This window comes from Alexandromys fortis, unplaced genomic scaffold (genome assembly GCF_014885135.2).
Source record: "Alexandromys fortis isolate MF-2015 unplaced genomic scaffold, M_Fortis_MF-2015_v1.1 scaffold_29, whole genome shotgun sequence".
Taxonomy (NCBI): domain Eukaryota; kingdom Metazoa; phylum Chordata; class Mammalia; order Rodentia; family Cricetidae; genus Alexandromys; species Alexandromys fortis.
This window is the reverse complement of record NW_026067891.1, coordinates 3,151,401-3,176,161: the sequence shown is the minus strand read 5'-3', so window position 1 is coordinate 3,176,161 and position 24,761 is coordinate 3,151,401. Positions and strand designations below refer to the sequence as shown.

The following is a 24,761-nucleotide window of genomic DNA, read 5'->3' as shown; positions in this document are numbered from 1 at the left end:
TGGACTTCCCATAGGGTAAGGAACCCTGACTGCTCCTTGGACTGGAGAGAGGGGAAGGGGGAGTGGAGGGAAGAGGGAGGAGGGGAGGAGGTGGAAATTTTCAATAATAAATAAATATTTAAAAAAATATATTTATGAGGGCTGAGGAGATGGCCTAGTGGTTTAGAGAACTGGTTGCTTTTGGAGAAGTTCTGGGTTCAATTCCCAGCACCCACATAATGGCTCACCATCATCTGTAACTCCAGTTCCAAGGGATCCAATACCCTTTTCTGACCTCTGTGTGCACCAAGAGGCATGCACAAGGTACACATGTGGGCAAAACACTCATACATATGAAACCAATAAATAGATACATTTTAAAAAACATTTATTCAAGGGGCTGGAGAGATTGCTCAGCAGTTAAGAGCACATACTGCTTCTGGTCTCAGCACCCAAGCCAAGTGTTTCACAACCACCTGGTGAACCACTCCAGCTCCAGCCCCAGGGTGACCCAACATCTCTGGCCTCCACAGGCATTACATGCACATACACATAATTTAAAATAAACCTTTAAAAATATTACTCAAGCCAGATGTGACAACTCACACCTTTAATCCCAGCACTCAGGAAGCAGAAACAGGTGAATCTCTGAGTTTGAGGCCAGTCTGATCTACAAAGACAGTTCCAGGACAGCCAAGGCTACACTAAGAGGCCCCATATCAAAAAAAAAAAAAAAAAAAAAACAAATAAATAAATGTGTAAATGAATATTGTGGCCAAACATGATGGTTCATACCTTCCATTCCAGCACTTGGGAGGCAGAAGCAGACAAGTCTCAGTGAGTTCGAAGCCAGCCTGGTTTATATAGTGAGTTCCGGGGCAGCCAGGATTAAGTATAGAAACCCTGACTCAAAAGCTAATAAATAAACCTCACGCTGCATACCTTAAATATATGTAATTATTTATATGCTAATTACATTAATAAGGTTGGTGGAAAACTGGTTTTTCGTTTTGTTTGTTTTGTTTTGTTTTTGAGATAGGGTCTTACTAAGTGGCTGTGGCCTGAAACTTGCTATGTAGACGAGACTGGCCTCAAACTCATAGAGATCCAGCTGCCTCTGCCTGCCAATTAAAGATGTGTATCACTACACCTGAAAACCTGAGTTTAGCCCCGTAACCACGTGTTAGAAGGAGAGAGCTGACTCCTAAAAGTTGTCCTCTGACCTCCACACAAAATTCACGTATGACCCCCCCAACACACACACACACACATACACACATACACACACGATATAAAGTAATAAAAGTTATAAAAAAGAGTTTCATGGTGGTGTACACCTGTAATATAGCAATTGGGGGGTAGAGACAAGAGGATCAGCTCAAGGCTAGCTTCAGCTACATAGCAAGTTCAAGGCTAGCCTGGGCTACATGAGATCCTATTTCAAAAGGGAAAAAAAGTCTAAAATCAATGGTCTAAGGTACTACCTCAAAGAGAGGGAGAAGGTGACTGGGTGGTGATGTACCCCTTTAATCCTAGCACATGGAAGGTAGAGGCAGGAGGATCTCTGTGAGTTTAAGCACAGTCTGAGTCACATAGTGATTTGGGGGCTATCCAGGGCTGTATAGTGAGTCCTGGTCTTAAACAAACAAATGAGAGATAGTTAGATGTGGGTGATAGATAGATAGATGGATGGATAGAGAGATAGGTTAGATAGATAGAGATATACTTGTTTGAAAGTATCAATATGATTAATAACACCGAGTTGAGCACTCTGAAAGAGTGGATTGTGCAGCAAATGAATTGCATCTCAGTAAATGTGGAAACCATTTAGATACCCATCACCATGGGGAAGCAACAGCAACATACAAAAGGCCATTACTGAGCCCTGAGGACGACTGACATTCTTATACGTGCTACAGTGTGATGGCCTTAGAAACGTTGTGTTCAGAGAAAATCGCCCGTCACAGAGCACAAATATCACATGATCCTACTTAAAGAAAATGGATAATCCAGAGACAACCAATCCAGCAGAAGTCACTAGAGACTGGAGAATAATGAAGGGGGGTGGTGTTGCTTACTGGGTCCAGAGTTTCTGTGTGGGATAATGACAATTTTCTGGAAATGGATGGTAGAGCTGATCACATGACATAATGAAAGTGCTTAACACCACCAAGCAATGCATCAAAAATTGATCAAAACAGTTAGTTTTATGCTAAAATATTTTATCACAATAAAAAGCATTCCTGGAGCTCAGTGGTTAAGAGCGCTGGCTGCTCTTCCAGAGAGCCTGAGTTCGGTTCCCAGCAACCACATGGTGGCTTACAACCACCTGTAACTCTGCCAGCTCCAGGAGATCCAACACCATCTTCTGGTCTCTCCAGGCATGTGCAAGTACACTAGTGCACACTTACTTACACGTATGCATGTGCACACACACACACAGTGAATAAATAATATTCGATTCATATTCTAAAAAGAAGCAAGCTACCAGATATTACAAGGCAGAGCCACAGTGACTAAGACAGGAACAGACGATGGGACCAACCAGAGATTAAACATATACATGGAAACATCGTCCAGCAGGAAGCGGACCTCCAAAGCTGTGGAGGGAAAGTCCGATTGGGCAAATGGTGCTGTAGAATCTGATAAGCTATGGAAAGAAAAATGAGGCAAGACTCTGGCTTACATTATAAACAAAGCAGGTGCCAACTACATTGAAGGTGGTGCCTCAGTGGGAGAGCAAGGTGCCGGTTCAAACCTCAGCACGGTGCAGATGTGGGGCTGTAAGGCATGTGTGATGAAGCTCAGGAATTAAAAGGAGAGAAGGAGCCGGGCAGTGGTGGCGCACGCCTTTAATCCCAGCACTCGGGAGGCAGAGGCAGGCAGATCAGATCTCTGGGAGTTCGAGGCCAGCCTGGTCTACAAGAGCTAGTTCCAGGACAGGACCAAAGCTACAGAGAAACCCTGTCTCGAAAAAGCTAAATAAATAAATAAATAAATAAATAAATAAATAAATAAATAAAGAGAAGGAATAGAGAAAGAACAGAAGGCCCCCAGCAGAAACGACATATTGAAATCTCACCAATGTAGTTATTCGGTAGATAAATTGGCAACAGTGACAGGTATCAAATAGGAGAAAGATGTTCTTACCGTCTGAATGGCTAAAGCCCAGCATTTAACAGGACCTGAGCAAGAGATGCAAACAGATCTGAAGGCACCAGGTAGCTCTTGACAGAGGTTGAACAACTGTAGGTTTATGGGTAGGGCTTTGCCCTGGTAGACACAGAACTTTAAATTAAATTTTCACATATACGGTTGGACAGTGGTGGCGCACACCTTTAATCTCAGCACTCAGGAGGCAGATGCAGGTGGATCTCTGTGAGTTTGAGGCCAACCTGGTCTACAGAGTGAATTCCAGGACAGCCAGGGCTGCACATAGAAACCCTGTCTCAAAACACAGACACACACACACACAAACAAAAAACAATAACAAAAAATTTCCACATACAAGTGCAAAGAATGTGGAATGTTTTGACACGTAGAAGGGGCAGACAGCGCAGTCCCCAGCTCCTACCCACAGTGGGGTACTGTTGACTCTCTTTCCCCTCTGGTTGGGGATACATGAGCTCTGCCCACAGGACAAAGGTCTGCAAAGCATGAGAACTGGCAGCCTGGGCACAAGTGCCCTTCTCTGTCTGATGACATAAAATGGCTTGGAGGTCATTTATTTTGCTCACTGGTTTTTTACATGGTTTTTCAACTCTTCCTCGGCAGGTGATCTCTAGCCCATCTGAGGATGTAGACAAATTGATGCTTCTGCTTTCTGGTTTGGGTGCGTCCGAGCTAATCTAAGGATTCCACGGAGACTCAAGGGAGACTTCAGCCAGCAGCAGGTGCGCAGCGGCAGAACACATTCTGGGCTTGGATACTGATTTCCACCTTGGTCTCTCAATACTGTGCTCCAAGAGTGGCAGGATATGATGAATAATGCTGCTATAAACATAGCTGAGCAAGTGCCCTGTGGTATGATTGAGCATCTCTCATGGATATGCCCAAGAGTGCTATCACTGGGTCTTGAGGTAGATTGATTCCCAATTTTCTGAGAAACCACCATACTGATTTCCAAAGTGTACAAGTTTGCGTTCTCACCAGCAGTTGGAGAATTCCCCAACAAGGACACTTGTCCAACTATGTTCATAGGACCTGTTCCTAATGCTTGAGTTGGCTCTTTGGAGCCTATTCCCTTTGGTAGGTTGACTTGCCCAACCTTGATGAGGAGCTTGGTCCTGCCTCGGCTTGATAATGCTATGCTTTGTGAACCCCCATGGGAGGCCTGACCCTTCTGAATGGAGATGGAGGAGAAGTGGATTGGGAGGAGGGGTAGGAGGGAGGAAGAAGGAAGGAGGAAGGGGGGAACTGTGGTTAGTATGTAAAATAAATTAATTAATTAAAAAAGACGGTGGCAGGAATGTCCTCTACTGGCCTGCAGTGGGCCTCAGGTGTCCTCTGGGGTCTTCTTGTCTTCTTGTCTACTGAGAAGTTCCTGGAACATGCCAGCACCATGGAGGCATCCCCTTCTTTCAAGGATGAGCTGCTGTGTTGAATTTTGGGGTCACGGGGAATGCTTCCCATCTGGTTATTGCACACCGAATATGACCTCCATTGTCTCATCTCTTCTGTGCTCTCAGGGTCCAAGAACAGACATGTGGACCAAGGTGGGCTGTCTTGATTAACAAGAAGAGTGGGGCTCCCTTTACCCTCTCCTTCCACTTCCCATCCTACCCTGATAACATGGAGGCTCACATGGTTGAGGCCTTGAGTCCCAGCAAAAAGAACCTTGAGAGGTTAAGGGGTGAACCAAGGGTCCAGGCTATCCAGTAACAGTCCAGGTGGGGCCACAGAGTATCCAGATACAGGGAAACAATATAGAGCCATCCTATGACCTGCTGGTGCCCTCAGAGGTTACTGCTATATACTCTCAACAGCGCCCAGGTATGAGGCCACACCTCTTCAGGGACGGGGGAGGCAGATGAATCATGTGGTCATAGATGGGGCTGGAAGGGTGGCTGAAACCTCCACAGGGCCTCCTGCCTACTATACATTGTCGGAAGGAAAGGTCATGGCAACTCTCCCAGCAGGCCTATGATGTATCAGCTACTGTGGGTACCAGAGGTGTCCCCTGTGCCCCTCCCAGTGGCCCACACAGCCTGCTCAGTGTGTGCAGAAGATATGATGCTAAGAGGAACCCAGGCACTCTCTGCCCTCCCAGTTCTGCAGCAGGGATGAGCTGCACACAACCCCAGCCACATCATCCCATTCCACAGCATCCATAGAGCACATCCAGGAAAGGCGCCATTTGTGTGCTCAAGAATGTGGGCTTGCCAGGCGGTGGTGGCGCACGCCTTTAATCCCAGCACTTGGGAGGTAGAGGCAGGTGGGTTTCAGTGAGTTCGAGCCCAGCCTGGACTGCAGAACTAATTCCAGGACAGCTAGAGCTGTTACACAGAGAAACCATGCCTAGAAAAACAAAAACAAAAAGAATGTGGGCTGGCAGAAGCCGCTTGGTGTGTGTCCCGCACTCGTTCTCCTGTCTTCGTGGAGGTAGGCCTCTGCCGCAAACATGCTCCATCAGATCATCGGGCAAGCCAAGAAGCATCCCAGCTTGATTCCTCTCTTCGTATTTATTGGAGCAGGAGGTACTGGAGCAGCACTGTATGTGATGCATCTGGCATTGTTCAATCCAGATGTCAGCTGGGACAGGAAAAACAACCCAGAGCCTTGGAACAAACTGGGTCCCAATGAACAATATAAGTTCTACTCAGTGAATGTGGACTACAGCAAACTGAAGAAAGAAGGCCCTGACTTCTAAACCATGAAGCTCACCATAAAGCTGCTTATAATGAAGGTCTTTCAGAAGCATCCGCACAATTTTCCACTTGACCAGGAAAGACTCCTCTGAATGCATGAAATCATGTTGATTTTTTGGAGTTTATTAAACTGATGAATAAATCTTTGAAACTTGATAATGTTTCATTAATTAATGCTGAAAATCCATATGGGACTTTATGGCTAGGGTATATGAAATAAAATACTAAAATAAAAAAAAAAAGAATGTGGGCTTAATGTGAGTTCTGTTTATGAACCCAAGAGGCCTGAGTCAAGTGGTACGAGCCTGTAATCCCAGCACTCAGGAGGCAGAGACAGGTGGATCTATGTGAGTTTGAAATCAGCCTGGTCTATAGAGTGAGTTTCAGGACAGCCAGGACTACACCAAGAAACACTGTCTTGAGAAACAAAACCAAAAACCAAACAAAAACACCCACATCAGACCCCCCCAAAAAAGATAAAACAAGAACAAACATCAGAATAGGACAAAATGACAACCAAGAAAAAGAGCCGAAGAAAAATCACAAAACACACACACACACACACATTTGCACACACATACATTTGCACACACAGAAATTCCAGAAAAACACAAAACTGGAAGCTATAATATATGTGCAAGGGACCTGTAAAGTAAGGGAAAAAAAGCCTCAGTTTACCGTTCTGAGGCAAGGAACCTCCAAAGATGAGGTTGGGTCTCTGTGTTGGCCATCTACTCCTGCGCATGAGGCTGACTCTCAAGTGTGGTTTGTTTCCCCAGTAAGACTCTTTTAGAGAGAACTAATTTTTTTTTTATTTGTAAGTGGTTATTGATAGAAGCTAGTTTCCAGGTTAAAGGCGTGCGCCACCACCGTCCTACTAGATGACTGTTTTCTAAGGAGAGACAGAAAGGGTTTGGATCCATATGGGGAAAGAGCAGGGAGGGGAGAAGGAGGGAAAACCATAATCTGAATGTATTTGATCCTTGGAACTCACATGGTGGAGCAAGAACCAATCTCGAAAATCATCTTCTGACCTCCATGTCTTTGTGGATAAAGACAAATGAATAAATAGGAAAATGAGTCAACAGACATTTTAAATAGAAATAAATAAATGTAAAAATAACAGCGAGAGAACCTTAAGCATGAATAACACACAGGCCCCAGTCACCATTGTCCCTAATCAGACACCTCAGCTGGAAGGAGACTGGAGGTCAGGGTCCACAAGCCACAGTGACAGCCCACCCAGCTCACGTCCCGTTCAGACCACTGCTCTGCTTGAACAGCCACTCAGGCCTCTCATTAGCCACTAATTGCTGCCCGTGCGGGCTCCCCCGGGGCCGTTGCTGGGATCCCACCTGTTGACAAGATGTAGTGGCCCCAGAAGGACAAAACCGTGAGTTGATTATGCCCTAATGATGCGCTCATTGCCCAACAGTAGTTGCCTTCAACAAATAAATCTCATCGGTTCAGGCTCGGTCACTGAGTCTTACTTCACACTGGGCTTTAATGAGGTAGGATGAGCACAAGGCTATGGCAGTCCGGGCTCAGTGCCACCAGCACCATTGCAAAGTCTTCCTACAAAAGGCCACTTTATATTGAGAGAGATGCCACCTGAGCCCACAATACAGCATACACTTGTAGTGGGGAGCCCACCCCTTGCAAGGAGCCCAGCACCCCAGTGGGGCCTTTCCCACGGGGAAGTTCCTACAATTCAAGTCATCAGGGACAGGATGAAACACGTTGGCCTTATGTCCACCTACACACAAGAGTGGTGACCCCCATACCTGTCGGGGACCTAGGCTGATTCACCCGCAACTTACTGAGTGTGAGGAGATCTCAGCTGGCCACTGTCACAATCAGCTTTGGCACTGTGACAAAATCCTGAAATAATAATAATAAACTAAAAAGAGGAAGAGGGAGAAGGAGAAGAAAACAAAGAAGAAAAGGGAAAAAAGAGGGGCTGAAGAGATGGCTCAGAGGTTAAAGGAGCTTACTGCTCTTGCAGAGGCCCAGAGCTCAGTTCCCAGCACCTACATCAGGCTGTTCACAACTGCCTGTACTCCAGCTCCAGAGGATCAGACTCCGTCTTCCAAGGGCACGCACGCACATTTAAGAGGTATAGAAAAAAGGCTGGGGATACAGCTTCGTTGTTGGAAGCATGGAACCCTGTGTTCCGTCTGAGGGCTGTATAAACTGGGGGTGATGGTGCTTGTCTGTAACCTCAGCATGCAGAGGTAAAGGAGTGTTGCAAGTTCAAGGCTAGCCTCAGCTACAGCGAGTATGAGGCTAGTTTGAGCTGCATGAAATCTTGTCTTAAAGAGAAAACGGAAGGAAGGAAGGAAGGAAGGAAGGAAGGAAGGAAGGAAGGAAGGAAGGAAGGAAGGAAGGAAGAAAGGAAAGCAGAGATAGAGGGAGGAAGGGAGGGAGGGAGGGAGGAAGGAAGGAAGGAAGGAAGGGAGGGAGAGAGTTGAGTATTGGAGGTTTCAGTTCACCATCACTTGGCCCTGTCACCTTCAGGCCTAGTGTGTGTGTATGTGTGTGTGTGATCACATGGTATACCTTGCATAGCATCTGGGAAGCAGAGCGACGGGGAGGCCCTTGAGAGCAACTAACTCCCCTACATACCCTACCCCTGCCGACTGGACAGCATTCCCTGAAGGAGCCTCTCGTAGCTCCATGGAGCCAGGTCTTTACACATGGACCCAAAGGCACATTTAAGATCCAAACCACATCAGATACACACACACACACACACACACACACACACACACACACACACCAAAATAGTGAGTGCCAGCTCATAGAGCAGGTGAGAGGCACAAGGCCACACACCCACCCTGAACTTGGACTGGTCTGACCCCAGGTGCAGGCAACCTCCAGCCCAGCATTAGGCCCACGTGGGATGTGGCATCCTCTACCCCTCCCACCTATTTGCCTAGCTGCTCTCAGGCCCTGGACTCATTAGCCAGATGAGGCCCCTGACAGATGGAGTGAGAACCTGGTTGAGGAGGCTCCGTGGGCATAGGCACCCTCCCACCCCTCCGGGGCCTCAGAGTGGCGGTAAACACCTGTGTATCCTCTGAGCCTGGGGGAGCACAGGCAAGTGCAGCTTGAAGGAGGGGGAACCCCACTTCTCCTTTCTGAATTTTGTAGCGCAATATCTTTAAACCCAGCATAGGAAGGACTGTTGGAGAACACAGGGCTGAAAACTCCCTCCTGGCAGCGCTCGACCCACGGCCCCTTCATTTACTTACTTACTCATTTTGAGGCAGGGTCTCATGTATTATAGCCCTGACTGGCCTCAATCTTGCTAAGTAGCTGAGCATGGCCTTGAACTTCTGACCTCACTGCCTCCACCTCCCAAGCGCTAAGATGGTAGCTGATAGATGTCTGGTTTAGGCAGCACTAGGGATTGAAACCCAGGTTTTGTACCAGTTGGGAAGCGCTGTCAACTTGAGCTATTATCTAACCCATTTTTATTTTTGAGATTAAGTAGCTCAAGCTGACCTCACAGTCCTTTCTTCTCAGCCACCAGAGTGCTAAGATTACCTCTGGCTGTACCACTCAGCCCTGCCCCCACCCCAGGGTCCTTTTATACCCACAGTACGGAGCCAGTCACACTGACTCTGGGCCAGCTCTAGGCTCTCTCCTGTTTGCCATCCATACTAGCTTGCTTTTCTATAGCTGTGATAAGACACCGTGACCAAAAGCAACTCAGGAGAAAAGGGGTTATTGTGCCTTACAGGTTAAAGTCCATCACCCGCAGGAGCCAGAGCCAGAGCTCAGGGTAGAGGCCTGGGGACACACACTGGAGCAGAGACCGTGGATGAATGCTACTGACTGGCTCTCTTTCCAAGGCTTGTTCAGCCTGTTTTCTTATACAACCCAGGATTAACTGGCCGGGAGTGGAAACTGCCCACAGTTGCCTGGGCCCTCCCACTTCAATCATTAATAAAGAAAATAACCCGCAGGCCCGTCTGATGGCGGCAACCCTTCAGTGGGGAGCCCTCTTCTCAGGTAACTCTGGTTTCTGTCAGGTTGAGGAAAACCAGTTCGCCATCTGTCCCCACAAGGTATGGTGACATCAAAGGTCTCAAGGTGATCTTTGGCTAAGCTGGACCCCAAGTCTAGCGACGGTAGTTTCACAAGAGAAGCTCAGAGACACGTAGAGGTGATCACGCGGAAACAAGGGCTGGAGCTGTGTGTTCAAAAGCTCTGGAACCCCTGAAAGATGGATGGGGCGGGAAAACCTCTGCCCCACAGCCTGGGGAAGGTGGGATGCACTGCAGAGCCCAGATGTCAGACTTTTCATGTCCAGAGCTGTGAAAATAAACTTCTATTGCTCTAAGCACCCTGTCGTGGCCATCCGTCGCAGCAGCCTCGGGGTACTGGCACACGGTACGTCTTTACGGGTGGTGAAACTGGTACAGTTCAGGGAAGAGACTAGGCTATGGGCGAGCCTCAGTGTGCACCACACGGCCAGCAGGACGTGCCTGCTTCCCCCAGTTGGGTGGCAAGTTGGTACCTGTGGACAAATGAGACTCTTGAGTACCCAGGGCAGCCAGAGATGTCCAAGGAAAGGAATGCCACCCTGTGGTATGGTGTCCCAGCAGCTGAGGCCCTGCTGGTTTCTCCCAGTGTCCCTGGTTGGCCCCTATGTCCTCCTTTCCCCTTCCTGACGTCTGTAAACCCTACAGCTCGCAGAGTCTGACTTAGGGACCTGCACAGGGGAAGCACATGGCAAATACCAACTAATGATGATGATGAAACAATTTGCAAAATAGAAGCTTGGGGACCCAGGGGCCTGACATCTACACAGAGCTAGTGCCACAGGGAAATGAGTTAACGAAAGATGTCTGAGGGGTGGCGGCCCCCAGCAGAAGAATAACCTCATGTGTGTGTGTATGTGTGTGTGTGTGTGTGTGTTTAAGACGGAGAGAGAAAGAGAATCAGAAACTGTGATCCTATTTTACGAACCAGAAACTAGCCCCAAAGCTGATGAGATCACATGCCCAGCATGCAAGAACCCGAATTCATCCTCAGGTAGTGAAATAAAACAAAACTCTTCAACTTAACTCTGTTGGTCTCTTGTAAGTGACAGACAGATGGGTAAGCTTGAGACTGAATGTCCTGGATTCAAGGCCACTCCAGAAGCTGAGGTCACTGAGTTTTCAATCTCCACTCTTTTGTTGTTTGTTTGTTTATAAGAGTCTTACAGGGTAGTCCTAGCTAGCCTGTGTTCACTATGCGACCCAAGCTGGTCTCAACCTTGAAGGAATTGGGTTGGCAAAATGGCTCAGCAGGTTGCCAACTTGACAACCAGAGTTCAATTCCTGGAAGCCACATAGACTGGGAAGATGAGAAGCAATGCTACAAAGTTGCTCTCTGACGCCCATGTGCTCACTCTCTTCATACTGGCAAATGCCTGGCTTGACACACATACATGCTTGCACACACAAGATACATTTATTCTAAGATTCATTTATGTTTATTTTATGTATATGAGTATTTTGCTTTTATGTATCCACAGAAGTCAGAAGAGGCCATGGGCTCCCCAAGAACTGGAGTTATAGTTTTGAGTTGCCGTGTGGGTGATAGAAACCCAGCTGAGGTCCTCTGCAAGAGCAGCCAGTGCTCCTAATAGTTCACCCATCTCTCCTGCCTCATACATAATTATTTTTTGTTTGTTTTTTGAGACAGGGTTTCTCTGTGTAGTTCTGGCTGTCCTGGAACTCAGTCTGTAGACCAGGCTGTCCTTGGACTCAGAGAACCACCTCCCTCTACCTTCCAAGTACTGGGATTAAAGTCGTGTGGTTTAATCTCCTAGCTCATAAATAATTTTTTAAAAATGGAACATCCTGTCTCAACTTCCTAAGTGACAGGATTATGGGCATAAATCATTATACCTGGCTATATCTCCACCCTGTCTTTATTTATTTTTATTTTTTTGGGTTTTTCAAGACAGGGTTTCTCTGTGTCACTTTGGAGCCTGTCCTGGAACTAGCTTTTGTAGACCAGGCTGGCCTCGAACTCACAGAGATCCTCCTGCCTCTGTCTCTTGAGTGCTGGGATTAAAGGTGTGTGCCACTACCGCCGGGCTACCATCCTGTCTTCAATAGCTTTATTAAGATACAAACTCACAAAGATATAATTGACCCATTTAAAGGGTACAATTCACTATGAGTAGTGGTGTTCTCCTGTAACCCCAGTGTTCAGAAAGCTAAATAGGAGATCAAGAGTTTGAAGTCAGACTGGCTGTCTCTGTTTAGGAAAGGAAAGAAAAAAAGTGTAGGGTTTGGTGGGTTTTAGTACATCAGTTTTTGCTTTCTTTTGTGAAATTGCATTTATTTGCATGTGTACATATACATGTATGCGTGCATTGGTGCTGTGCGGTACCTGTGATGGTCAGGGTTGGTTCTTTGTTTCCATCGTATGGCTCCTGGGGATTGGACTCGTGTTATCAGGCTTGCCAACCAGTACCTTTACTTACTGCCTGGCCTATAAGCCACAGGAACCCCCGACTCTACCTTCCCAGTGCTGGGACTGCAGGCACATTCCACTGTGCCCAGTTTTTACATTAGTGCTGGGGTCAAACGTAATTCCTCTTGTTTTCACGGCAACACTTTACCAATGGTCATCTCCTCAGCCTGATTGTAAACATTCTAATGGACATTTTGGTGACATTAGTGATATCACAAGGCCAGGCGTGGCATCACATGCCTTTAATCCCAGCACAAAGAAGGCAGAAGGTGGTGAATCTCTGTGAGTTCGAGACCAGCCTGATCTACAGAGCGAGTTCCAGGACAACCAGGGCTGTTACATAGAGAAACCCTGCCTCAAAAAACAAACAAACAAACAAACAAACAAACAAACAAACAAACAAAAAGACATCACAATGTGAAGCATCAATTTCTGAAGACAGTTACCACCCTGATCAGAAACTTTCTCCCCAACACCCAAGACCAACTTTCGGTTTATGGGTTTGCCTGTTCTGGGTATCTTGCTGAAATGATGTCACACATGTGGTCTCTTCCATGGCTTCATTCACATCCACTTCCTGTAGTGTCTTCAGGGTCACCAGTGTTTAGATGACCAACTGTCAGGACTCTGCTCTTCCTGCTGTATCTGCTGTGGGCCTTGGATAATCCTTTCATTCTGTCAGCTCTCTACTCTGCTTGTTCTTAAAGGTTTGGGGACAAGGGGAGATTGCATCACTCTCCTTCCGAGATTAGAATACACACGCGTGCGCACACCAAACAGAAACTGCTCTCGAACCTGCTTCCGTTAATGTTCTCCCACACTCCTGTCTTAAACTCTCTCTCTCTCTCTCTCTCTCTCTCTCTCTCTCTCTCTCTCTCTCTCTCTCTCTCTCTCTTTTGGAGGGGGGGCAGGGTTTCTCTATGTAGCTTTGGAACTTTCTGTAACTTGCTCTGTAGACCAGGCTGGCCTCAAACTCACAGAGATCCACCTGCCTCTGCCTCCGGAGTGTTCGGATTAAAGGCGTGCGCCACCACCGCCCAGCTCTGTCTTAAAATCTTAACAGCACTTGTCAACTTCATTTTGGGTAAACCCATTCCAAAGTGAACCAAAGATAATTTTGTGCTCTCCTGCAAATGATGTTCTCCTGATGTATCTGGGTCCTCGCTTGAAGGAAACCCGGACCCCACCGCTACGTGCTGCGGGAGAGATTCTGGGGTTTCATTTTTTGCATTCTTTGCCTACACTACCCCTGTACATCACCACAATCCAAGGGAGGGACGGGAAAACTGAACTCTGAGGAACTTGGTGTTTTGCGTCCCGTGGGCTGAGAGCTCAAGAACGCCAGCAGAGGGCGCGCACCCTTTCCAAAGTTTGCCCATGGGGAAAAATGAGCATGCGTCGGAACTTGCGTTTTCCGGCAGAGTGGCGGAAGAGTCCTATCATTTGTGTCATTTTGCGACACCCGCGTGCGACGCTCAGCGGCAGTGAGGCTGTCATGGCGTCGCCCTTCAGTGGGGTACTACAGCTGACCGACCTGGATGACTTCATCGGGCCGTCTCAGGTGGGCCGGCAGTGGGCAAGTCGCGCAGGAGGAGGGGCCGGGCCTTGCCGCGCGCAGCGGGAAACCTCTCCCACCTGTCTCCTTTCCTGAGCATGAGACCCGACCCAGGGCCCAGGGTCTCAGTCAGTCTGGTTCCCTTCTTACCAACACAGACAGCTAAGGCCAGGGAGGGCTGGGCAACTAGCCATTGGACCCCAAGATGTCCAGGAGGGACTAACAGAAGCTATGGGAGTATTTAGGGTGACAGGAAGGCTTAATGTCACAAAAAAGGGTGTTCCTAGTAGTGTTATCCAGCTTGTGATGCAGAAACACAGTTGGGGCTGGACAGCCTCCACATCTGTTAGACTTCTCGTCCCAACCCTCTCTCAGAGCCAGTTTGTTCATCTCAGTGGAAGGGACCATGTTGAAGGGATGGGTGAGATGTCCACGTGGGCCACAGCCATAACTAATGTTCTTGGCCTTTCCTTGTGGATGATACAAGGGAGTCCAGATGGCCACACCTGAAAACAAGACCTGGTGTGCTTGCCTGAGTGTTCCTTTGTCCCCAGAGGTAGTAGTCTGTAGCCAAGTCCCACGAAGAGCGGTCAGCTGCCACACAGGCAGGATGATCTGGGGCATCTGGCCTGGGACTGGACATCTGGAAGGCCATCTCCTAGAAGGCCACCAAGGGTCTGGAGATGTTAAGGAGAGGCAGAGAGACATGAAATTTCATCAGTGGCCGGGATTGGAGGTGACTTCCAGATGTTTCCGAGAAAAGCATTCCTGCCTGGCCATGTCTGACCTAGGAAGGACAGGCTTGTCGAGGGCTTCTGCAGACATTAGCTTGCGTACGGAGTGAGCACCAGATCCTGCTGATCTGGACCTGGAGAGAGAATGACCTTGATGCTGTCTTCACCTTGTACAGAAAAGGATGGGCAACCAGAGCTCAGCATGGCTTTAGTGGCATGAAGGTGGTGGAACTGGCCTTGGTGGCGAGCCTCACTCTGGCCAGCAGCCAGCCAGCCCCAAGGCCCAGCATCCTCCAGAGTTACCTTCCCCTAATAGAGCCTGTTTTGGGGTCTTTTCATGGCGCAGAACTGCATCAAGCCTGTGAAGGTGGATAAGAAGCCGGGAAGTGGCATAGCCAAGATTCACATCGAAGATGACGGAAGTTACCTCCAAGTGAACCCAGTAAGGAGCCAGAGGTCTCACCGCATCCCTGATGGGGGCGGTGGCAGCTGGGGTGTGTGTCCTGGGAGGCAGATCTGAAACAAACCCCATCCAGTCAGATCTGGCCACCCTGAAACTCCCTGCACCTCACCAGCTTTCTCATTGCACATAGTTACCATGGGGAGCTGGGAGGGTGAGTAGGGATGCCCAGGTCGGCCAGCCTGTCCTGTTCTGCACTGGGCAGAGAGTGCTTTTGTGGAGATGGTGGATTTTTCCCACCTCCCCTTGACCCCTACCTCTAATAGCATAAGACTTTGTGGTTTTGGCCCCTCAAGCTGCCTTTAAATGAAAACTAACCCTGACTAGCTGCTCTTTGTACTCTAAGGAATTGCTTTGGAATCCCATGCCCCACTGCACTGAGAACCCTGAATCGGGGCGGGGCCTAGCATGGGTCTGGAGAATGAGTGTGCAGAGCCCTGTGAACAGTGGAGAGCAGGATCCAGCTGTGGCAGAGAAGGCCGGCTGTTTGTCCACAACAGTGACCTTGTGACACCATAGCACCAGCTAGACCCCAGTGCACCAGGAGGCCCTGGTTCTCAACAAGGGGTCCCATGGATGGAGGGACAGAGGAAGGAGCCCATCACCATTGTGCTGGGCTTTAAGGACAAGGGGCCTCATCTTCATGGTGCTGCTGCGGCCAGGCCTTGGGTCTCTTGGTGTGGGTTAACCTCAGGTTGGGGCGTTGGTGCAAAGCACGGGCTCAGAGAACAGTTCGAGGGACTTCTAACCCTCCAGCCTTACTTCTCTGGTCAGTTTGGACCCCTGTAGCTCACCTGCCCTATCTCAGACCATTCCTGCATCTGTGGGAGGGTTGAGGGGCTCAGGCTGAGTTGAATCTACTGTCCTAAAAAAAGGAAAGTCAATAAAAATGAAGAGTGGGTGGCAAACAAATCCCCAGTCGTCTCTCCTGCTGCCTGTAGCTGATGTGAATGGGAGTCGAAAGGCTACTTGGAGCCGGGTGGTGGTGGCACTCACCTTTAATCCCAGCACTCGGGAGGCAGAGGCAGGCAGAACTCTGTGAGTTCGAGACCAGCCTCTGGTCTACAGAGCTAGATCCAGGACAGGCTCCAAAGCTACAGAGAAACCCTTGGAATGACTGCCCTGCCCATCCCCCACAAGCCCCTGTGCTCTAGATTCTGTTCACCTGCAGGATGGAAGAACCCAGAAGCTGGAGAAGGCCAAGGTGTCCCTGAATGACTGCCTGGCGTGCAGTGGCTGTGTCACCTCCGCAGAGACAGTACTCATCGCCCAGCAGAGTCATGAGGAGCTGCAGAAGGTTCTGGATGCTAATAAGGTGAGCAGTGGGATCAGCCCCAGCAGCCCACAACATGCCTCATCAGGGGAGACTCACCTGGTTCACCCATCTGGCTTATCGTGACTCCTGTGCATCTTTAGGTTTTTTGGCTCCTGTGTCAGTGTTCTCTGACACTAGAGTGTTAGACCTGGGGCTTTGGGTTCTCAGTGTCAATACAGCCGACTATGGTGCGGCTGATGGCATCTGACCACAGAGGCTGGCCTCTGGCTCTCTGTACGAAGCCTGCACAGCCAGAGACTTTGGCATTACAGGTGGCAGCACCCGGTGAGCAGCGGCTGGTGGCCGTTTCCGTCTCACCCCAGTCCAGAGCGTCGCTGGCTGCCAGGTTTCAGCTGGATCCCTCAGACACTGCCAGGAAATTAACTGCATTCTTCAAAAAAATAGGTAGGTGCAGAACCTGCGGAGAGGCAAGAGCGAGGGCGGCTGGTGTCTCCGCCCCCAAGGCACATGTCACTCACCCTGAACTGAACGTCGGGGCAACGCTCCCTAGTTTGACTTCAGTGTGAAGTTTCACTCTGATGGTTGAGATGGGGACCTTAGGGGAGAAGCCACCTGAGTTCCGACTTTGTACCTTGGTTCCCTGGGTGTTTTATAGTTACTTGATTCTTTTGGGTTTTGTTGTTAGTGTTTGGGTTTTGGAGACTAGGTCTCAGGTGACTGGTCTGGAGCTGATTCCCCTACCTTCACCCAGTAAGGCTTGGAATTACATGCACATGCCGCCTTTGGGTTTGGGTTTGGGTTTTTTTGTTGTTTGGTTTTTGAGGCTCTTACTTTGTAGGCCTGGCTTGCCTGTGTGGTGCAGGCTGGCCTCAAACATACAGTCCTCCTGCCTCAGCCTACCTAGAACTTGCACTACTGTACCCAGCTTCAGTTATTTATTTACATATTTAGGTGTGTGTATGTGTGGGTCACAGGACCATTTTCAGGACTTGGTTCTCCTCTTTCCACCATTTGGGTGGCAGACATCAAACTCAGTCGTCAGGTTTGACAGCAGGACCTTCCCTTGCTGAGCCATCTCACTGGCTCTGGTAACTAGTTCTCAGTGTTGTCACAGCTGTGTGTTCTGCCTTGGGTCAGCTTTAGCTGACCTCTGTGCCAGAAATTGGCGTGGAAGAGGACATGGGTGTTTAGAAAGCCCCCCGCTATCGGGGTCCGAGTACCAGAGTGACCCAGCAGGCCATCCTGGGGAAGTGGAGGGACTGGGCATGGACATTCATGGTGCCACCTCTCCAGAATGCTGCTCCTGTCTGTTAGGAGCAACTTATTGTCCACCGTGACCAGGAGTCTCTCAGGGGACACCTGTGCTCTTGTGTGACACATGTGTATGATGAGGCCTGACACATGCTGTGGTCCCCAGGGTCCTAAGAAAAGCCAGTGTGGGGGTAGGTGGTTCTGAGAAGAGAAGAGCATTCAGTCCCTTATCACCCACGACAGCTCCCAGTCACAGGGAGGACTGAAGAGCCAGGAGCACAGTCTTCCACTGGGGCCTCCCTTCAGCTTCTGGCTTAGGGCGTGCAGGCAGAAGTCTACACATCTCACAGTGATGGAGCAGCTGGTGAGACACATCTGCACAGTCCATGTAGGGGTGCATATGGCCATACAGGTAGCCCCAGCCCTGAGGGATGTGGTTGTCAGAAGGAGGCCAGTGGATAAGGCAGAGATGTCTGTATGCACCATAAGTTAGACCAGAGAAGGCGAAAGCATCCAGGGATCAAACCCTACTGGTATGAAAGACATAAACACATTCAGGATGTTGCCAAGGAGAGTACGTTCTTTAGAAATTCAGTATAGGGGACAGTGGTGGGGCCACTGGACAGCTCTTGGATCATTTAAACAGCAGGTGCTGTGCCTGGTAAAACGGTGCTTCCTAGTGTCCCCATAGAGATGACATGCTATGGCACCACTGGGGCAGAGCCCTGCCTTAGCCTGTGGTCTACAGCGCTGCTCCACTTAGGACACAGATGTCAGATGCTAGTTTTCACCATGGTTACGGCTAAGGCGCATGCTCACCTTCCATCGCCTTCCAGGGGTACACTTTGTCTTCGATACCACCTTCGCTAGGAACTTCAGTCTCTTGGAGAGCCAGAGAGAGTTTGTGCGGCGGTTCCGGGGGCAAGAGAACTCCAAAGAGGCCCTGCCCATGCTGGCTTCTGCTTGCCCAGGTATGTCCAGATCACCAAGTTAGGACTTCAGAGAGGCCTTGCCCATGCTGGCTTCTGCTTGCCCAGGTATATCCAGATCACCAAGTTAGGACTTGATAGACAGACAGCTTGTCAAGGAAAATGGGAGTGATGGGGAGGGGTTATCTGGAGAAGGGTGGAAATGTCAGTACCTAGGAGGTACCTAAGGCCAGGACATCACCTGCAGTCACCAGTTCCCATTGGTGATCACCTAGATGCCAGCCTTCCTCGTGACAGGGATGACGGGAGGAATGTTTTAATGCCACAGTAATTTCTTGTATGAATCGGTCCACCCCCAGAATGTCATGTCACTGACAAGAGGAGAAGAGCCGTTTGTGAACCACCCCCAGGCCTGCCCCATGCACACCCCAGACCTATTTGTTCCCTTTGCCTCAGGCTGGATCTGCTATGCTGAGAAGACACATGGCAACTTTATCCTCCCCTACATCAGCACAGTCCGGTCCCCACAGCAGGTGATGGGCTCATTGGTCAAGGACTTCTTTGCCCAGCAACAGGTAAGAGGACTGGGCGTCCCCAGGCAACATAATGAGGAGCAGCTAGCTGTGACACAGGAGTGAGAGATGGACTTCTGGCTGGCCAGTGATCCTTTGCCTGTAGCCATGGCACCTCTGGCCGTGTCGAGGTGACTGAAACCTAGTGGTCGCTGCCAGTGGAGTAAGCTTGGCCCCCATATCAGTCTCGCTCAGCTTGTCAGGCACCAGGGGCCCCACTTCTGATATGAAGGCACTTCTCACGTGACTCCCCGTCTAGGGAGCAGGGGACCAAGGGCTAGAAGCACAGTCCACAGGCTGCTGGGTGAGCAAATCAGATCTCATCTGAGGTCGTTTCCAGTGAGTCACAGGACCTAGCCTGAAGAGACCCACTGATGGAGGATGAGGAAAGGAGGTGGCTTCCATTGTGCCCGAAACCACGAGCACTAACATCAACCCCGTGTGTCCCCTCTGCATGTGCATGGCCACATTTCCCTCGAGTCTGTGTTGTTTCCACTGTGACCTGTCCGTTCTTTCAAAGGCAGTGAGAGCCTATCTCCTCTGCTGCCACTGGCTGGTAGGGACAGAAGCAGGAGATAATGTATGGCCTGGTCACAGGGTGGCCGTGGACAGAAGCAGGAGGGAATGTATGACCTGGTCACAGGGTGGCCACTTCCGAGCTTGGTTCAGATGGGACTGAAGCTTTTGGTGCTCTCTCTGTAGCATCTGACTCCAGACAAGATCTACCATGTGACTGTGATGCCCTGCTATGACAAAAAGCTAGAAGCGTCCAGACCTGACTTCTTCAACCAGGAGTACCAGACCCGTGACGTGGACTGTGTCCTTACAACAGGTGCAGCCACCCTGCAGATTTCTGCCTCTGCGGTCTCAGGGCTCCCCTCAAGCCAAGCGCTGGAGTCCAGTAGACAGCAGGGGCTTCCCGCAGTGCCGCCCAGGGTCCTATGACCAATGGAACCCCAGTATCGCATCCTTGCTAGTTCAGAAATGAGTCTTGAGGGCAGGCAAGGTCTCCCCGGCTCCCTTTGCAATGCTCCAGGCAGGAATGCCTTCCAATGGGTCTGAAGAGGCTGACTGGACTCGCCATCCCAACACAAGCTGGCGTGAGTGTCCCTCTGGGGACACAGACAGCTTGGCATTCTGAGACCAACTAGAGCATGTGCTGTGTCCTCTGCAGGAGAAGTCTTTAGGCTACTGGAGGAAGAAGGCGTCTCACTCGTGGAGCTGGAGCCTGTGCCCCTGGATGGCTTGTGAGTTGGTGGTGGGAACTGAGAACCTTTATTTGGGATCAGATGCTGCCTGTGGGGTGGGGCAGTGCCTCGTCCCCTCCTTTCTACCCAGGCTCCTTCTGGTCGACTCCAGACCTCCCCACAGCCTGGCTGGGGCCCAAGAGTGGCTGAGTTACAGTGTCAAAGCAGAGCCTTCTCTAGAAGCCATCTGAGCTTCCCAGGGCCACCATAAGAACAGTTCTTAAGGTCTGACTACAAGGGACTTGAGCTGTATTGAGCCCCAGCCTCCTGCACTGACCCGCCCCTCTCCCAGAACCAGTAGTGTGTCTGCTGAGGAGCCCACCAGCCATCGGGGTGGCGGCTCAGGAGGCTACCTGGAGCATGTGTTCCGGCACGCGGCCCAAGAGCTCTTTGGAATCCATGTGACAGAAGTTACCTACCAGCCCATGAGGTTAGCAGGGCAGACACTGAAGTGAGCCTGGGGGAAAAGACCTCTGGATCCCTTCGCACAAGTGGGCCTCCTCTTATGAGCGTGAGGCGTGAGCGCGCGCCTCAGTCTCCTCAGTAGTGGTCCTGAGCCTGGGCGATATATGCAAGGACCAGCAGGGGCCTGGTATGGGGTCAGCCCCTGGGGCTGGGCTGTCATTCCTTGCTGGGCTTCATGGCTGCCCTGTGCTAGTTAGGGAGATCAAGGTTGGGATGAGGTTACCTGGTGGGCCCAGGGATACAAGCTGTATCCCCTTCTCCATCATCCCTTCCCTGCCTGCAAGCAGAAGAGGGCAGAGCCATATGGTAGTGTGCTGAACCCCAGAAGACTTCTGCACCTGGACAGGGACAGGTTTGCATGGCAATGTGAGGTTTCCCAAGCCCGCTCCTACACTTTCAGGAACAAGGACTTCCAGGAGGTGACGCTGAAGAGGGAAGGCCAGGTGCTGTTGCGCTTTGCTGTGGCCTACGGCTTCCGCAACATCCAGAACCTTGTGCAGAAACTGAAACGAGGCCGCTGTCCCTACCATTATGTGGAAGTCATGGCCTGCCCTTCAGGTAGTTCCTCATAGCATAGCACAGCAGCCTGCCACCAGTGGGAGGTGGAAGGGGTTGGACAGGAGGGGGGCCTGTCCCCTCTCCACACCTGGGGTCAGGGAGCTCACCCTGACTTTCCACCACCATGCCCTGTACTCTGCCCCAGGCTGCTTGAATGGAGGGGGCCAGCTCAAGGCTCCAGATATGCAAGGCAGGGAGCTCCTCGAGCAAGTGGAAAGACTGTACAGCATGGTGAGGAATGAGGCACCCGAAGATGCCCCTGGGGTCCAGGAGCTGTACCAGCATTGGCTGCAAGGTGAGGGCTCCGAGCAGGCCAGCCGCTTGCTGCACACACAATACCATGCCGTGGAGAAGACCAACTCAGGCTTCAGCATCAGGTGGTAGGAGTATGGGCCCCAGGGGCCAACTCCAAGACTCCCAAAGACCACGTGGGTATCAGCAACAGAGAAGACACCAGAGAGCTTCAGAACTCGAGGAGAGCTACAAGGATGTATTGGATTCTGTGCTGCACAGGGTCCTTGAGCACATGACCTGCGTGCCTCTGGTTGGTAGTGTTGCCTATGGCCCATGTACTTCCCACTCCACACTGAGCTCTGCAGAGAGGGACTGCAGGCAGGATCGGGGAGCCGAGGAGGCTAAAGGTTCAATGAGGTTCCAGAATCTCTTCTGCTGGCCCAGGGCCATGGGCATATTCCCTGCCCTGCCCTCTGGCTATAGTAGCCTGCGTATGAGAGGTTTCCTTTCTGTGGTTAACCCCTGAAGCTACAGTGTATAGGGCGGGTGTCAAACCGGAACCTAGTGGGGCACCTGCCTGTTCGCCAGGGCCTTGCTGTCTGGACAGTCTGTCAGCACCAAGCCTGTATGGCCGTGAGAACCGTAGTTGAGTCTCACTGAGCTTGGCTCTCACCCAGCCTCACCACTAATAAACAGGTCTGCAATTCTGGAAGCATCTGCTGTGTGTCTGGCACCACACTGGGCCTTGCCAAGTTTTATTCACCCTTCTCGGTCCCCAGGACGTGTATGTCTCAGGGCCCACAACAGCCCCTTCAGAAATTCCGCTGTGTGGCCCCATGAGTGGTAGAGAGAAGGAAAGCACCATTTGTTGGTTCTTCAGAGCAGGGTGGCAGGGCCTCAGAGGAATGTTCTGGAGGCCAGGGTTCCAGTCAGCCTGAGGTCAGGGGAAGGGGTATGGAGACAAGCAGGCTCCACCCAGGGCTCATTTTTCCTGGGGTGTACTCAGAAGTCCCCACTGCAAGGCCAGGAGTGCCCGAACCTGGAGCTGTGGTGGCTCCAGAGCGAGCTGGAAGCGTGCTCACTCCCTGCAGAGCACCTCCAGGACCTGGGCTGGTGCCACCTGGCCTGTGAACTCACGAACTGGATCCTCTCTGCAGGGAAGAGTATGCTGGGGAATTGTGGGGCTGGCCAGCTGCCCATAGGGGTGGGGCCCAGCAGGGCAGTGGATGGAAGGAAGAGGGCCCTTAACAAATGCCCTTCCCTGGTGCCAGGGACATTCAGCTCAATAAATAGTCCCCAGATACTACTAACTACCCAAATGACTGCCAAAGAGGCCCCAAGGATGCCAGGCTAGTCCTGAGACTACTCCATGGGGAGACTCCAGCTGGCAGTGTGCATAGCCTCTTGAGGCTGCCCCACCCACTGGTATGGCTCAGGCCCCACCACAGAAAAGCCCAGGGCACAGCCATACTTACGTCACCCTCAGGAAAGGGTTGTACAAGAGTTCCTCGCCCAGTGTGGAAGGCACGGTAGGTATGTCATCATCATCCCTCTTCTGCAAAGAGCACAGGCCCCTGGTCACCGCTGGGCCGACAGCCGACCAGCCACAGGGAGACTAGGGCAGGTGACAGGTCTCCAGCCAGCTGGAGCCAGCAGAGGTGTCATTCTGACTCTCCCCAACTTCCCCCAAACTTCAGGAAGACTACCGCTCCCACCCCTGTTTTGGAGCCAGAAATGGATGCACCTGGGCCCAGGACAGCTTGGCTCGCACATGGTTGTTGCAGGGCTCCACCTTCTGCGCAAACTCAAGATTGCTCAGCGTATGCTCATGACCACAGAACACCTTCTGTAAGAAGAGGGAGCTCAGTGAACATACATAGCTCCAAACCGAGGGAGGGACAGGCACGCACCCCTAACCTAGCATCCATATCAACTTTACCAAAGCAGGACAGTCATAGAAGCATAGGTTGTACCAGGGAAAACTCCAGTACCAAGCATGTGAACTCCACAGAAGGCTCTCTCACCGTCTGGGGTGGCAGGGTGCCTAGGGTCTTGGTCAAGCTCTGGTACATCTTCTGGGCAGTGTCCTCCAGATGCCAGCCACAGCCTGCCACTGACAGAGTATCCCCTAGGGAGGAAAGAGGGTCAGAAGGGGTAGGGAGGGCACAGCGGAATTGCATAAGTGGGTGAGTCCAGGCTGCAAGGTACCAGAGAAGAGGGCTGGTGGGTCCGGGCATTCATCCTCCCACAGGAAGTAGCACATGTGGCCAGAGGTGTGGCCTGGCGTCAAGAGGCATCGCACGTGGATGGCCCCAAACTGCGATGGTGAGGCATTGGACCTGTGAGGACTGGTAGGCAGGCCCAGGTCAGGACCCTCCCCACCCCCTCTGGGTGCATACTTACCTGAAGTTCCTCCCCATGTGCCAGCCGGCGGGTTAGTGCACAGATGCGCTCATCTGCTCCCATGACCGCCAGTCCTGGCTGCAGGTGCACCAGCTCTGCATTTCCACGTGTGTGGTCCCTGTGAAAGTGCAGGGGCCTGGTCAAGTCGGGGTGCTAGGGAAGGAACATGCTTTAGGCCTGCACACATACCCTCTACTCACCAGTGATGATGGGTGGTCAGCACCGTGGTCAGAGAGACCCCCTCGCGGCCTGCAATCTCCAGCAGCTGGAAAGGATGGAGGTGTAGTGCCATGGGCCACCCATCCCATACTGGAACACTAGTTTCAGGGCTTAGTTTTACAGGCAGGCCCAGGACTCAGAGCAGCAAGGGTTAGGGGAAATAGCAGACAATTACAAGAACTGGAGCACCAGGAACATCAAAGGTAGCTGTAACTTTAGGGGAGCCCAAAGATAATACATCAAATGACATAAAACTATAGGGGTCCGGTCGGGTCTGTTCCAACCAGAGTGGCAGGGAATCCCTTGATGGCATCCTTTGTCGGTCCTCACCCTCTTGGGCACAGCCACATCCACAGCCACTGCCTCCCGTGTGTGCTCCTCAATGATCAGGTACATGTAGTTGTCTTCAAGTACCGGGATGACTTTGACCTTCATGGTCGCAGACCTCAGCCAGTCCACACCTTCTCCAGAAGAGGCAACCCAGCCTAGTGAATCCCTTCTCCTGAGCTGTATGAGGTGGGTCAGACACACA

The 24,761-nt window shown here is 50.9% G+C and overlaps 3 protein-coding genes across 4 annotated transcripts; 2 read left to right on the top strand and 1 right to left on the bottom strand.

Moving 5' to 3' along the window:
- The first annotated feature begins 5,584 nt into the window (after positions 1 to 5,584).
- On the top strand, positions 5,585 to 5,960 carry LOC126497317 (cytochrome c oxidase subunit NDUFA4-like). The gene has a single exon (XM_050135287.1). The coding sequence runs from the start codon at positions 5,600 to 5,602 to the stop codon at positions 5,846 to 5,848; it is 249 nt and encodes an 82-aa protein (XP_049991244.1). The 5' UTR covers positions 5,585 to 5,599; the 3' UTR covers positions 5,849 to 5,960.
- Positions 5,961 to 13,777: 7,817 nt separating this feature from the next.
- Ciao3 (cytosolic iron-sulfur assembly component 3) lies at positions 13,778 to 22,322 on the top strand. The gene is made up of 11 exons (XM_050134808.1): positions 13,778 to 13,887; positions 14,962 to 15,057; positions 16,247 to 16,390; positions 16,663 to 16,795; positions 18,439 to 18,573; positions 18,988 to 19,106; positions 19,806 to 19,935; positions 20,278 to 20,350; positions 20,643 to 20,780; positions 21,216 to 21,373; positions 21,519 to 22,322. Exons 1-11 carry the CDS (start codon positions 13,822 to 13,824, stop codon positions 21,755 to 21,757), a joined length of 1,431 nt encoding a protein of 476 aa, XP_049990765.1. The 5' UTR covers positions 13,778 to 13,821; the 3' UTR covers positions 21,758 to 22,322.
- Positions 22,323 to 22,422: 100 nt separating this feature from the next.
- On the bottom strand, positions 22,423 to 24,712 carry Haghl (hydroxyacylglutathione hydrolase like). 2 transcript variants are annotated; one of them, XM_050134894.1, is made up of 8 exons: positions 24,560 to 24,712; positions 24,211 to 24,275; positions 24,011 to 24,128; positions 23,816 to 23,924; positions 23,632 to 23,735; positions 23,352 to 23,453; positions 23,083 to 23,162; positions 22,423 to 22,541 (listed from the first exon to the last, which is right to left on the bottom strand). In XM_050134894.1, exons 1-8 carry the CDS (start codon positions 24,662 to 24,664, stop codon positions 22,505 to 22,507), a joined length of 720 nt encoding a protein of 239 aa, XP_049990851.1. In that variant the 5' UTR covers positions 24,665 to 24,712; the 3' UTR covers positions 22,423 to 22,504. The 2 variants fall into 2 exon arrangements, with proteins under 2 accessions (XP_049990851.1, XP_049990840.1); XM_050134883.1 differs by lacking the exon at positions 22,423 to 22,541 and adding an exon at positions 22,553 to 22,758.
- Between the last annotated feature and the right edge of the window lie 49 nt (positions 24,713 to 24,761).